The sequence below is a fragment of the Narcine bancroftii genome, chromosome 10 (assembly GCF_036971445.1).
Source record: "Narcine bancroftii isolate sNarBan1 chromosome 10, sNarBan1.hap1, whole genome shotgun sequence".
Taxonomy (NCBI): domain Eukaryota; kingdom Metazoa; phylum Chordata; class Chondrichthyes; order Torpediniformes; family Narcinidae; genus Narcine; species Narcine bancroftii.
Window position 1 is genome coordinate 76,351,935 of NC_091478.1, and position 12,939 is coordinate 76,364,873.

Here is a 12,939-nt window from a genome sequence, read left to right on the forward strand (position 1 = left end):
GGATAAAAAGGTAGGGGGAGGTGGTTGGAGCACAGGCCAGCAGGCACAAGGTCAAAGGCAAGTATGCGTGGGAGGGCAGAAGAGTAAAATAGGGGTAGCTCTCTGAATGGAGAAGGAAGGGGCTGGGGAGCCGGCAGAAAGGAAACGGGTGGGGAAGAGAGAGAATGAATGAGAGAGAGAGAAAAAGAAAGAGACACACAGGGAGGGTGGAGTGGCTGTTCATGCAACCAGGTGGAATTATCATCAACTTTTGCCCTCTCACCCTTATCTACCTGTGACCTGTTGGCCTGTACTCCTCCCCCTGTCTTTTCCCTCCTCCCCTCACCTTTTTATCAGGTGCCTGCATGCTTTCTGTTCACACCTTGTCCAAAGGCTTAGGCCTGAAATGTTGGTTTGCTTTCTGTATACCAGTGGTTCTCAACCTTTTTCTTTCCACTCACATTCCACTTTAATCCCTATGCCATTGGTGTTCTGTGATTGCTTAAGGTGGTGTGAGTGGGAAGGGAAGGTTGAGAATCACTGCTCTAGACTCAATTGTTAGCGAAATATTTTGCTGGAGAAAAATTGTCATTGTCCCATTTCCTTTTGAGTTACAAAACCGTGCACATAATGAGTCAATTAGGTATGATTAAAACAGTAGTTTTCAAACTTTTTCTTCCCACCCACATACCACCTTGATCAATCCTTTATTAATCACAGAGCACCTATGGCATAGGGATTAAGGTTGCATGACCCACTTTGTTTCTCCAGCACTTGTGTGCATTGCATGGGATCTAATGTAATCCGTTTGCAAATCAGTCCACGGACCCTCATTTACATTTTTATCAGATATGTCCTGAACTTAGGCTAAGCACATTACACATATGTAAAACATATGAAAGTTTGTAGACATGTTTGAAGTAAAAACACGACGCTGGAGAAACTCAGCTGGTCAGTGACTTTTGTGTAGCAAAGATAAAGATGCAAAATCAACATTTGGGCTTGAGCCCTTCATCAAGGTCTGACAAAATGTAGGAAGGTGCCCGAACAAAATGTAGACAGGTGCCCGAACAAAATGTAGACAGGTGCCCATGCCTGTCCACATGTTGCTCATACCTTGATGAAAGGGTCAAGGCCAAAATGTTGGTTAAGTATCTTTATCTCTGCTACATAAAGGTCACTGTTTGACCTGCTGAGTTTCTCCAGCTTTGTTTTTTTAAATATTGCACATTTAATTTTTAAAATTTAATTTTAATTTAGACATACAGCACGGTAGCAGGCCCCTTTTGATCCATGTGCCTGTGCCACCAAATTAACCTACACCCCGGTACATCCTGAAGGGTGGGAGTCAACTGGAGCCTCCATGGAAAACCCAAGTAGTTACGGGGAGAATGTACAGACTCTTTATGGACAGAGTGGGATTCGAACCCTGGTCCCAATTGCTGGCGCTGTAACAGCATTGCACTAACCACTATGCAAAGTGTGCTGCCCCTCGGTTGTAAGAGATGTGTATCTTATTAAGCTTGTTGGTTGGTGCCTATCATTAAGTGAGTATTAGCCAACAGCTGCATTAACCTTCACTTCCCAGCCCAGATTACTGAGCACTTATTAAGGATGGGAGTTCTGAATGACTTCAATCTTTCTCAATTTGTTGCATTTTCTTTCCAGCACAAGTTTGCAGCTTCTCGATGAGAGGAAAATCCTAACCAGTTGATGTTGACGTGGTGCCTTTTTCCCATAGTTTTTTGCAGGTGTGGTGATGATTTTGTATGGAATCAGCACTTTTCTCTCCGTGCTTTCTTTGCGTGAGGATCGGGACAACGCAGCAACAAGTCAAGCAACTGGTAACTCTGCTTAGGCTGGCAGTTTGTGGGATAATTACTTCACCCCTCGTCAAAAGGCCAAGATGAGAATGTTTTGGCTCCAGAAGTATGCTCCTGTACATTCTCGTACATCAGGTGGTAAATACTGTGTGGTTAGCAAGGGAAAGCAAAATTAATTTTTTTACAATTTTAATCTACTTTGGAAATGCTGTGATTTTTTTTTTAAAACTCTCTCATGGTTTATACTTCCTATGTAACTATGTTTTGTCTGTGCGAAAAATTCATTGTTAGTCATCTGTACTTGAAGCACCTACAAACAAAACAGCCTTGAGCATGGTTTACAAGTACATTTAGTGAAAAATTATTAACTCTGTAAAATGAGTAAAGATTGTCAGGTGTTCAACTGCTCATGCAAAAAAATCCGAGACCATTTCTAACTGCTGCTGGTTTGGTTAGGAAGTAGTTATAGGTGAACCCCAGTTTCATGTTCTTGTGATTACCTATTCTGCGATCAATTCTGCAAGTTTCCACTTAGAAATGGCATCAGCATTTTCAGTACAGAGTGGGATAACACTGAAAATTCAAACCTGGTTTCCTGAAGCAATGATTGTTGTTTTTAGACTTGATGCTGCAATCCTATTCCTAATTCAAACACTGCAAATTGGAGGTGAGGATATGAAGATGGGGCCTTTCCTTTGTGATGGAGAGCACAGAAGAATTGAGTGTCCAAATTGCTGGGAGACCTGGAGATCAGTGCACACTCCTTCAGCTATGATGGTGTCTGAGCCAGGAAACTTTGCGGGGGTGAATTAAATGGAATACATCATGACACTTTTGAATATTAACCAAGGCTTTTCTCAGATTTTCAGTGAAAAAACAAACACGAACATTGAAGGTAGTGACGTTGGCTCAAAATGTCAGCCAAAGAAGATACTTGGAATAACGAGAGTGCAGTGGAAAAGATTAAATCAGGGAAGGAATTCCAGAGCAGGGGGCCTTGGAAGTACTGGAAGTCTCCTGGTGCTAATTATGGTGAGAGGCAAAAGAATGATGAGAGTTCAAGGTATGTGGTAGGTTTGAAGAGGGGTCAAAATGCCAGAGTTGGGGGCATGCACCACAGCAGCAGGTTGATCTAGAGTTAAACTCTACACATGCCATTAAGGAATGATGTTAATGGGTGATCAAGTGTGGAAGATAAATGGTTTGCTTCTTTAAAGTCTAAATCAGAACCATTTTTGCCTTGACAAGTTAAACAGAAGATGGCAAAGGAGGCAGTGTAGACTTTTGACTGGTAGTATTTTTCTACATTTTTATAAAAGAACATGCAAAGTTACATTTGCCTGATCTCATTACTGGCAACTTTTACTGGCTGATGCATGAGTTGTTTTTCTGCTTTTGGGTTTAAGTTGCAAAATATAATTCAAACCCTGATGGTTTTGGTGGTCAATTGATTTTAATTGGAATATTTAAAAAAAATAAACTTCAAATAATTATTTTGACATTTTGGATATATTTGAATAAGATTAACAAAATGAATAAAAATCAATGATCTGTACCAATCTTCTAATAAATGAAATTGGACACCACCATGTGGTTGTGATTGTTCATACAATGGAGAGTGCTAAAGGACAGTTGAGTTTGGTCTTGCTTGCCTTCAGTTGAAGGTGTTGTGAGATGTTAAGGGCTGCCACCTCAATGGGAACTACTTATTCAAACAAGTCAGGAACTTAAGACAGAATCATAACCACACTCTGTCTTGTCAATCACAGCATGTATGCAATATAGACTTTGATCATGGATGTGGTCTGGCTAAGTGTCAAGGAGCTCACTTGGCCAGGAAAATTGAAGCATTTTATCTCCATGCTAAATACGATTTCCATGAACCTGCAGAGACTAACTGTAGATCACAGCGGAACTTACATTTTCTATGGGAAGCCAACATTTATGACCACCCCCACTTGACCATGAGAAGTGGCGATGACCATATAATTCCAAGTCGGGATAGTAAATGACCTGGGCGAAGGAGGGGGTACAGGTATCCTCATCACAAGATCATATGGGGCAGTGGGCCCATGGAGTCTGCTCTGCCATTTTAACCATGAACTGATCCCACTCAAGCCCACTCTCCCCATAACCCACGATGCCTTGACTAATCAAATACCTGTCAATCCCTGCCTTAAAAAACACCCAACAACCTCGCTTCCTCAGCCACCTGTGGCAACAGGTTCTTCTTGCCTCTTGTTCCTGCTGCTCTTGTTAACTCTATTAGAGGTTGCGGGTTAGGAAGTTGGTCTCTTGTTAAGTATCGGTGCATTTTTCAGATGGCTCATGTTGGATGGGTTAGGTGGCTGAATGCGTTCCAATCAAACTGGCTGCTTTTATTCGAATGTTGTTGGCGTTCTACTGATCCAGGCATGGATGGAGTGATTCATTTTGCTGGTGGAACCGATTTGATGGGACATCTCTCACAGGATAGCCAGCTTCCAACTAGCTGTGGTGGAACCAGTGTTTTGTGTGGTTGGTTTAGTTAAATTTCTGGTCAGTGATGAGCTGTGGGCAGGGGATTCTGCAAGGATAAATAATGCTATTGATTGTCGAGGACTGACAAGGGTCGGCACGGTTGGTGCAGCAGTTAGCACAATACTGTTACAGCGCCAGTGATCAGGTCTGGGGTTTGAATCCTGCGCTGTCTGTAAGGAGTTGGTACCTTCTCCCCACGTCCGCCTGGGTTTCCCTGGGGGGCTCCAGTTTCCTCCCACTGTTTGAAATGTACCGGGGCTGGAGGTTAATTGGGTGGCATGGGCTGAAAGGGACCGTTTCTCTGCTGTATGTCTAAATAGTTTAAAAAAAAAATTTAATAGCATTATATTTTAAATTTTGATTGTCAAGTTTGGTTAGTTAGACATTTTCATTGGCTTGGGTAAATTTTATTTGCCACTTATCAGCCATGAAGTAACATGTCAAAATCTAAATGGAAGCCAATGTGAATTCCTTCACTGTTGTTTTATTCACCACTCCTTGTTTAAGAGTTGGCCACTATCTCCACTTTTGATCTTGTCAAGGGTTCAAGAAAAATAAATGGTACTGTACCTGAAGATGTGCCTTGGACCATCCTGAGGAACTCCCTGCAGTGACGTCCTCGGGCTGGGGCATTAGCCTTTGGGTTACCCATCGAGCGGTTCTCTTCTAAACCCGTTTGACTAGTTTGATTAGATTTCCTGAAGTCTAATCCGGAAAAATCGTGGCCAATCATCCTCACTTCTGTGGAATCCATATTTAAACCAAGGCTGTGATGTCCGAAGCAAGTGTTGTTGACAAAATTCCAACTCTCGTAGCTTGTGCTACATGAATGTATAGTCAATAACATTTTCTGTCATTTACGTACTTGAGAATAGATTGCAGATTTTTTTGGGGGGAGAGGAAGGAGAAACGGGCAATTATTCACATTGATGGTCTCCCAGCCTCAGCAGTTTTCACTGCTGTAATGCCTTGGACTTGTTCACCAATGTGAACTTGGCACATCATTACAATTCAGTTGGTTTGTATAATTTGGCTTCACTTAACAAAAGCATCAGGGTTCGTTTTAATTTTTAAATAAAATGTTCCGAGCATAATCATTTTATGGAGAAGGTAACTCATCGATCTGAATGTGAATTATATCTGAATACTTTTGACCACTCTCTCACACTGAACAGGATTGACATGCATTTGTTTACATACCGTAAGTGGGAGGCTTTCTATTTGCTTGTGATTTTTACCAAGTAAATGACAGCCAGAGAATTTTGTATAGCTTTGGTCTTGTAAGGAGAGATGCATTTGTTTCCAAGGCCACAAGGCAAAGATTCGCAGGACTGATTTCATACAATTTTTGGGTTTATAAACTCTGGAGTTAAATGATGGGTGATTTTATTGAAATAAGTAATATTTTTGAGTGATCCTGATGGGAATAGATGCTGTGAGAATATGGAGGAGTCTAGACAATATCGCATGTTCATGTGAGGATTGGGATGAGAAATGTTTCTTCAATGTTTGGAGTGATTGGAAATCAGTCTTCTCAGAGCAATGTTTGAGATTTTTAGACAGTGGAACCAAGGGCAGAATTGTATAGTTTGTAATTTTGTACAGTTTAAGTTCACTTGAAAAATATTGGTACTCAGAAGTCAGGTAGGAATAAATGCATAATTTTACAGTTGTCAAGCAGTAACGGGTAGGGTGCCTCAGCTGTCTGTAGACCAAGTAGAATGTGTTTACTGACAATAAAAAGCTGGAAAAAGAAGTGGTGGGGAAGCATAATTGATATAGTCAAAGGAGTAAGTACAAAGAGAGTAAAGTGTTCGTATATTCTCCCATGTACCTGCATGGGCTTCCTCCCATGTTCCAAAAATGTGCAGGGTTGGCACATTAATTGGTCACATGGGCGTATTTGGGCAATGTGGGATCACTGACTGGGAGGGCCTGTTACTGTGCTGTATCTCTAAAACAAAATCTATGGGGGGGGGGGTAGAAAATATTATCTACATTGATAGCAATGGAAAAGCAGAGTTTGTATTAAATTTTTTAAAAAAATTTATATATATATAAAATCGTATTTAAATGTTCAGAGATCTGGTGTCGTTGATTGTGAAACAAAGTTAATGGGCAGCTACATATTTATTTTCTAAAGGATTTTATTGTAGATGTACACAATCCTTTATCTGGAACCCTTGGGGGACAGTGTGTTCCTAATTTCGGATTTTTCCAGATTTCAGAAAAGCCAGTTTTGGAGTTTTCTGGATTTTAGATGTCCGGATAAAGGATTGTGTACCTGTAGAAACATACTCTGAGAGTAATAAAGTCTTGTTACAATCAGACAGGCTTTTGCTAAGATTATGCATTGAATCTTGTATAAAAGATTGTGTCTCCTTATTTCAAATATTCTGGTAGAAACAGAACTGTGCATGTTCACTGCCCTGATTTCTGAGACTGGGCAGAGGAGGTGGTTCCATGAGTCGACCAAGCAGACTGGAGAAGCACTCCAGGTGAGTGACAATGCCATCTAGACATGCATTAGATTCTGGAGGTTCTTGTCAGGATAGTAGCTGTGAGGGCTGGACTTGAACGTGTGACCTGCCACTCACCAGTTGTGGCCACCTCACACAAATCTTCACAGGCCCTATTCTTTTTTTTTTTTTTTTTTTTTTTTTTTTTTTTTTTTTTTTAATTTTTTATTTTTCACACCATAAATCACAATAGCCATGATATACACTTTTTCTTTTCCACACATTTACAGTGACTTTTTCTCCCTCCCCCCTCCCTCCTCCCAAGCCACCCCCCCATCCCTCCCCCCTCTCATCCATTTTAGTTATACAATCTAGGTTGCATTAATTCAGTTAGACAATGTTGTCATTCAACAAAAATACACCAGAAATTCTACTGAGTCCATTTTTTTCTTCTCTTCTCCTTCCATCAACTTAGGTAATGTTTGTTCCCGGTAGGTTTTCGCTATTGTATTTAATGTAAGGCTCCCATACTTGTTCGAATATTTCGATATTATTTCTTAAACTATATGTTATTTTTTCTAATGGAATACATTTATTCATTTCTATATACCATTGTTGTATTTTCAAATTATCTTCCAATTTCCAGGTTGACATAATACATTTTTTTGCTACAGCTAGGGCTATCTTAACAAATCTTTTTTGTGCATCCTCCAAGTCAATTCCAAATTCTTTATTTTTTATGTTACTTAGGAGAAAGATCTCTGGATTCTTTGGTATATTGTTTTCTGTTATTTTATTTAATATCTGATTGAGATCATCCCAAAATTTTTCTACTCTCTCACATGTCCAGATTGCATGAATTGTTGTTCCCCTTTCTTTTTTACATCGAAAACATCTATCAGATACTGTTGGGTCCCATTTATTTAACTTTTGCGGTGTAATGTATAGTCTGTGTAACCAATTATATTGTATCATACGCAGCCTCGTATTTATTGTATTTCTCATCGTTCCAGAGCATAACTTCTCCCATGTTTCCTTTTTTATCTTTATATTTAAATCTTGTTCCCATTTTTGTTTAGTTTTACCATTTGTTTCCTCATTTTCCTTTTCTTGCAGTTTAATATACATATTTTTTATAAATCTTTTGATTAACATTGTATCTGTAATCACATATTCAAGGTTACTTCCCTCTGGTAAACTCAAGTTGCTTCCTAATTTATCTTTCAAGTAGGATCTCAGTTGGTAATATGCCAGCGCTGTATCTCCCGTTATATTGTACTTATCTCTCATTTGTTCAAAGGATAAGAATCTACTTCCTGAAAAACAATTTTCTATTCTTTTAATCCCTTTTTTTTCCCATTTTCTAAAGGCAAGGTTGTCTATTGTAAAAGGGAGTAGCTTATTTTGCGTCAATATTAGTTTTGGTATTTGGTAATTTATTTTATTTCTTTCTACATGTATCTTCTTCCATATATTGAGGAGATGGTGTAATACTGGAGAAGTTCTATGTTGTACCAATTTTTCGTCCCATTTATATAATATGTGTTCAGGTATCTTTTCCCCTATTTTATCTAATTCTAGTCTCGTCCAGTCTGGTTTTTCCCTTGTTTGATAAAAATCTGATAGGTACCTTAATTGTGCGGCTCTATAATAATTTTTGAAGTTTGGCAATTGTAAGCCTCCTTGTTTATACCATTCTGTTAATTTGTCTAGTGCTATCCTCGGTTTCCCCCCTCTCCATAAAAATCTCCTTATTATTTTCTTTAACTCTTTGAAGAATTTTTCTGTCAGTTGTATTGGCAATGCCTGAAATAAGTATAGTATCCTTGGAAAAATGTTCATTTTAATACAGTTTATCCTTCCTATCAGTGTTAGTGGTAGCTCTTTCCAATGCTCTAAATCATCCTGTAGTTTTTTCATTAGTGGATTGTAATTGAGTTTATATAATTGGCCTAGATTTTTGTTTATTTGCACACCTAGGTATCTTATTGCCTGCGTTTGCCATCTGAATGGGGATTCCTCCTTAAATTTTGAGAAATCCGCGTTATTCATAGGCATTGCTTCACTTTTATTTACGTTTATCTTGTATCCCGACACTTCTCCATATTCCTTCAATTTCTTATATAGTTCTTTTATTGATAGTTCTGGTTCTGTTAAGTACACTATCACATCATCCGCAAACAGACTGATTTTATATTCCCTGTCTTTTATTTTTATTCCTTTTATATTATTATCTCTTCTTATCGATTCTGCTAGTGGTTCTATAGCTAGCGCAAACAATAATGGTGATAGTGGGCATCCCTGCCGCGTTGACCTGCTTAAGTTAAATTGCTTTGATACATGTCCATTTACTGTCACTTTCGCTAACGGTCCCTTATATAATGCTTTAATCCAATTAATATACTTCTCCGGTAAACTGAATTTTTGCAATACTTTGAACAAGTAATTCCATTCTACTCTGTCGAAGGCCTTCTCTGCGTCTAAAGCAACTGCTACTGCCGGTGCTTTATTTCCTTCTACTGCATGAATTAAGTTAATAAATTTACAAATATTGTCTGTTGTGCGTCTTTTTTTGATAAATCCAGTTTGGTCTAAATTTACCATTTTCGGTACCTGTTCTGCTAATCTGTTCGCTAATAGTTTAGCTATTATCTTATAATCTGTGTTTAGCAAAGATATTGGTCTATATGACGCTGGTGAGAGTGGATCTTTCCCTTGTTTTAGTATCACTGTAATTATTGCTGTTTTACATGAATCTGGTAAGTTTTGTGTCTCATCAATCTGGTTGATTACATCCAGGAGGGGCGGTATTATTAGGTCTTTAAATGTTTTGTAGAATTCTATTGGGAGTCCATCCTCTCCTGGTGTCTTATTATTTGGTAAATTTTTTATTATCTCTTGTATTTCTACTGTTCCAAATGGTTCTGTTAATTTATTTTGTTCCTCTATTTGTAGTTTTGGTAGTTCAATTTTAGTCAAAAATTCATCTATTTTCCCTTCTTTCCCTTCGTTTTCGGTTCGGTATAATTGTTCATAGAATTCTCTGAAGTTTTCCTTAATTTCTTTTGGATTATATGTAATTTGTTTGTCTTTTTTCCTTGTTGCCAATACCGTTTTCTTAGTTTGCTCTGTCTTAAGCTGCCATGCTAGGATTTTGTGTGTTTTTTCCCCTAGTTCATAATATTTCTGTTTTGTCTTCATTATATTCTTCTCCACCTTATATGTTTGTAATGTTTCATATTTTATTTTTTTATCCGCCAATTCTCTTCTTTTGGTTGTATCTTCCTTTATTGCTAATTTTTTTTCTATGTTTATTATTTCCCTTTCCAACTGCTCTGTTTCCTGATTATAGTCCTTCTTCATCTTGGTTGCATAACTTATTATTTGCCCTCTAATGAATGCTTTCATTGCGTCCCATAGTATAAACTTATCTTCCACTGATTCCGTATTTACTTCAAAGTACATTTTTAATTGTTTTTCAATAAATTCTCTAAAATCCTGTCTTTTAAGTAGCATGGGGTTTAATCTCCATCTATACATTCTTGGAGGGATGTCTTCTAGCTCTATTGCCAATAACAGGGGTGAGTGGTCCGATAATAGTCTAGCTTTATATTCCGTTTTCCTAACTCTCCCTTGTATGTGGGCTGATAACAGGAATAGGTCTATCCTTGAGTATGTTTTATGTCTAGTCGAGTAGTATGAGTATTCCTTTTCTTTTGGGTTTTGTTTCCTCCATATGTCCACAAGTTTCATTTCTTGCATTGATTTAATTATAAATTTGGTTACTTTGTTCTTCCTGTTAATTTTTTTCCCCGTTTTATCCATATTTGGATCCAAATTCAGATTGAAATCCCCTCCTATTAGTATGTTCCCTTGCGTATTAGCTACCTTCAAAAAGATATCTTGCATAAACTTTTGATCTTCTTCGTTAGGTGAATATATATTAAGTAGATTCCAAAGCTCTGAATATATCTGACATTTTATCATAACATATCTCCCTGCTGGATCTATTATTTCCTCTTCTATTTTAAATGGCACATTTTTGCTAATTAATATAGCCACTCCTCTTGCTTTTGAATTATACGATGCTGCTGTTACATGTCCTACCCAATCTCTCTTTAATTTCTTGTGCTCCAATTCAGTTAAATGTGTTTCTTGGACAAATGCTATATCTATTTTTTCCTTTTTCAGTAAATTTAGTAGTTTCTTCCTTTTAATTTGGTTATGTATTCCATTAATATTTAGAGTCATATAGTTCAGCGTAGCCATTTTATATTTTGTTTATCTTCTCTTTCCGTTTTTCCATCATTACCTTTCCTCCTTTTCCATTTCTGTTTTCTTATTTTCAACTCTTTACCAGACAACATTCCTACAACATCCAACATTTTCCTTATTCTCCTATTTCTATCTTCTTTATCCCCAATCTCCCCTTCCCCTCCTGAGTTGCCCTTTATCCCTTGTCGGACAACCACATCTCCCCTCTCCATTTGGATTTGCGAATCCACTCGCAAGCGTCAACTGATTTTGCAGTGACCGCTCTTTTCCCCCCACCCAGCCCCCCCCAGAAAAGATTTCGTTTTTTATATGTCACAAAGGTCACTCTTTTAGTTCCCTCCTTATTCTCTCTATTCCATTACCTTCCCTTATTAATTCTTGTCTATACTTTCTATGTTTTCCTCTAATTACAGATACTTTCACATATGCCCGTTGTCTCTATTCACTCTTATACCTCTTTACCCGCATACATATCAATCGTGGTCATTTTTACCCTCCTTACCCGTCTTCATCCCTCAGTCTATTTTTGTCTTTACCCACATACATATCAATCGTGATAATTTTTGCTCTCATTACCCGTCTTCATCCCTCAGTCTATTTTTGTAATTGTTCTGCAAATTTTCGTGCTTCTTCTGGATCCGAGAATAGTCTGTTTTGTTGTCCTGGAATAAATATTTTCAATACCGCAGGATGCTTCAGTGTAAATTTATATCCTTTCTTCCATAAAATCGCTTTTGCTGCATTGAACTCTTTTCTCTTCTTTAGGAGTTCAAAGCTTATATCTGGATAAATGAAGATTTTTTGCCCTTTATACTCCAGTGGTTTGTTGCCCTCTCTTACTTTTTCCATTGTCTTCTCCAGCACCTTTTCTCTTGTAGTATATCTTAGGAATTTTACTACAATAGATCTTGGTTTTTGTTGTGGTTGTGGTTTAGGGGCCAATGCTCTATGTGCCCTTTCTATTTCCATTTCTTGCTGTAGTTCTGGACATCCTAGGGCCTTAGGGATCCATTCTTTTATAAACTCCCTCATATTCTTGCCTTCTACATCTTCCTTAAGGCCCACTATCTTTATGTTATTTCTTCTGTTATAATTTTCCATTATATCTATTTTTTGGGCTAGTAATTCTTGTGTCTCTTTAGTTTTTTTATTAGATTCCTCCAATTTCTTTTTTAAGTCTTCTACCTCCATTTCTGCTGCTATTGCCCGTTCTTCCATCTTGTCCATTTTTTTCCCCATTTCTGTTAAGGTCATATCCATTTTATTTATTTTCTTTTCTGTGTTGTTTATTCTTCTTCTTAAATCATTGAATTCCTGTGTTTGCCATTCTTTAAATGACTCCATGTATCCTCTAACAAGAGCAAGTACCTCCTTTACCTTGCCTATCTTTTCTTCTTCTATTTCCCTGTACTCTTCCTCTTCCTCTTCTTCTTCCTCTAGGTTGACCATCTGTTGTTTCTTTGCTGCCCTTTCCTCCTCTTCTTTCTTGTTTCCATTGTCTTCTGTGGTGTCTTCTTGCTGCAGGTGTTCTGCAGCTGTCGTTGCCGGCTGTGGAGATCGACTCCCCAGCTGGTCCCCCCTCCCGTCGGTGTGTTTTTTTGTATGCGCATCGCGCATGCGCGAGGAGTCGCGCATGCGCGGTTGCGCACTTTTACTCGGCTCTGTGAGCCATTGTTGTAGTTCTCTTTCTACCGACCTGAGGTAGTGGGGTCTTCTCTCCGCAGCGGGCCTCTTCGGACAGGTAAGGCCTTCACCTTTTTCCTCCGTTGTCTTCTCTTCCTCTCTTCTTTCCGTTGATTTTGATTTTTCTCCTTTTGTCTCCATCTTCTTTCCACCTTTATATTCACTTTTCTTTAACTTGTATTTCTGTGCCTTTGTATTTT

The 12,939-nt window shown here is 38.3% G+C and overlaps 1 protein-coding gene across 2 annotated transcripts in view; it reads left to right on the plus strand.

Moving 5' to 3' along the window:
• Positions 1-12,939, plus strand: part of LOC138744781 (plasmolipin-like) — a 48,424-nt gene that overhangs the window by 19,143 nt on the left and 16,342 nt on the right. Inside the window, exon 4 of one of the 2 annotated variants that reach the window (XM_069901443.1) lies at positions 1,721-6,301. The exons of the other annotated variant lie outside the window; for it this stretch is intronic. Within the exon in view, the coding sequence (XP_069757544.1) occupies positions 1,721-1,837 (117 nt within the window). The 3' untranslated portion in view covers positions 1,838-6,301. Of the gene's footprint in view, positions 1-1,720; positions 6,302-12,939 lie in introns of those variants that run through there. 2 annotated transcript variants of the gene reach the window in all.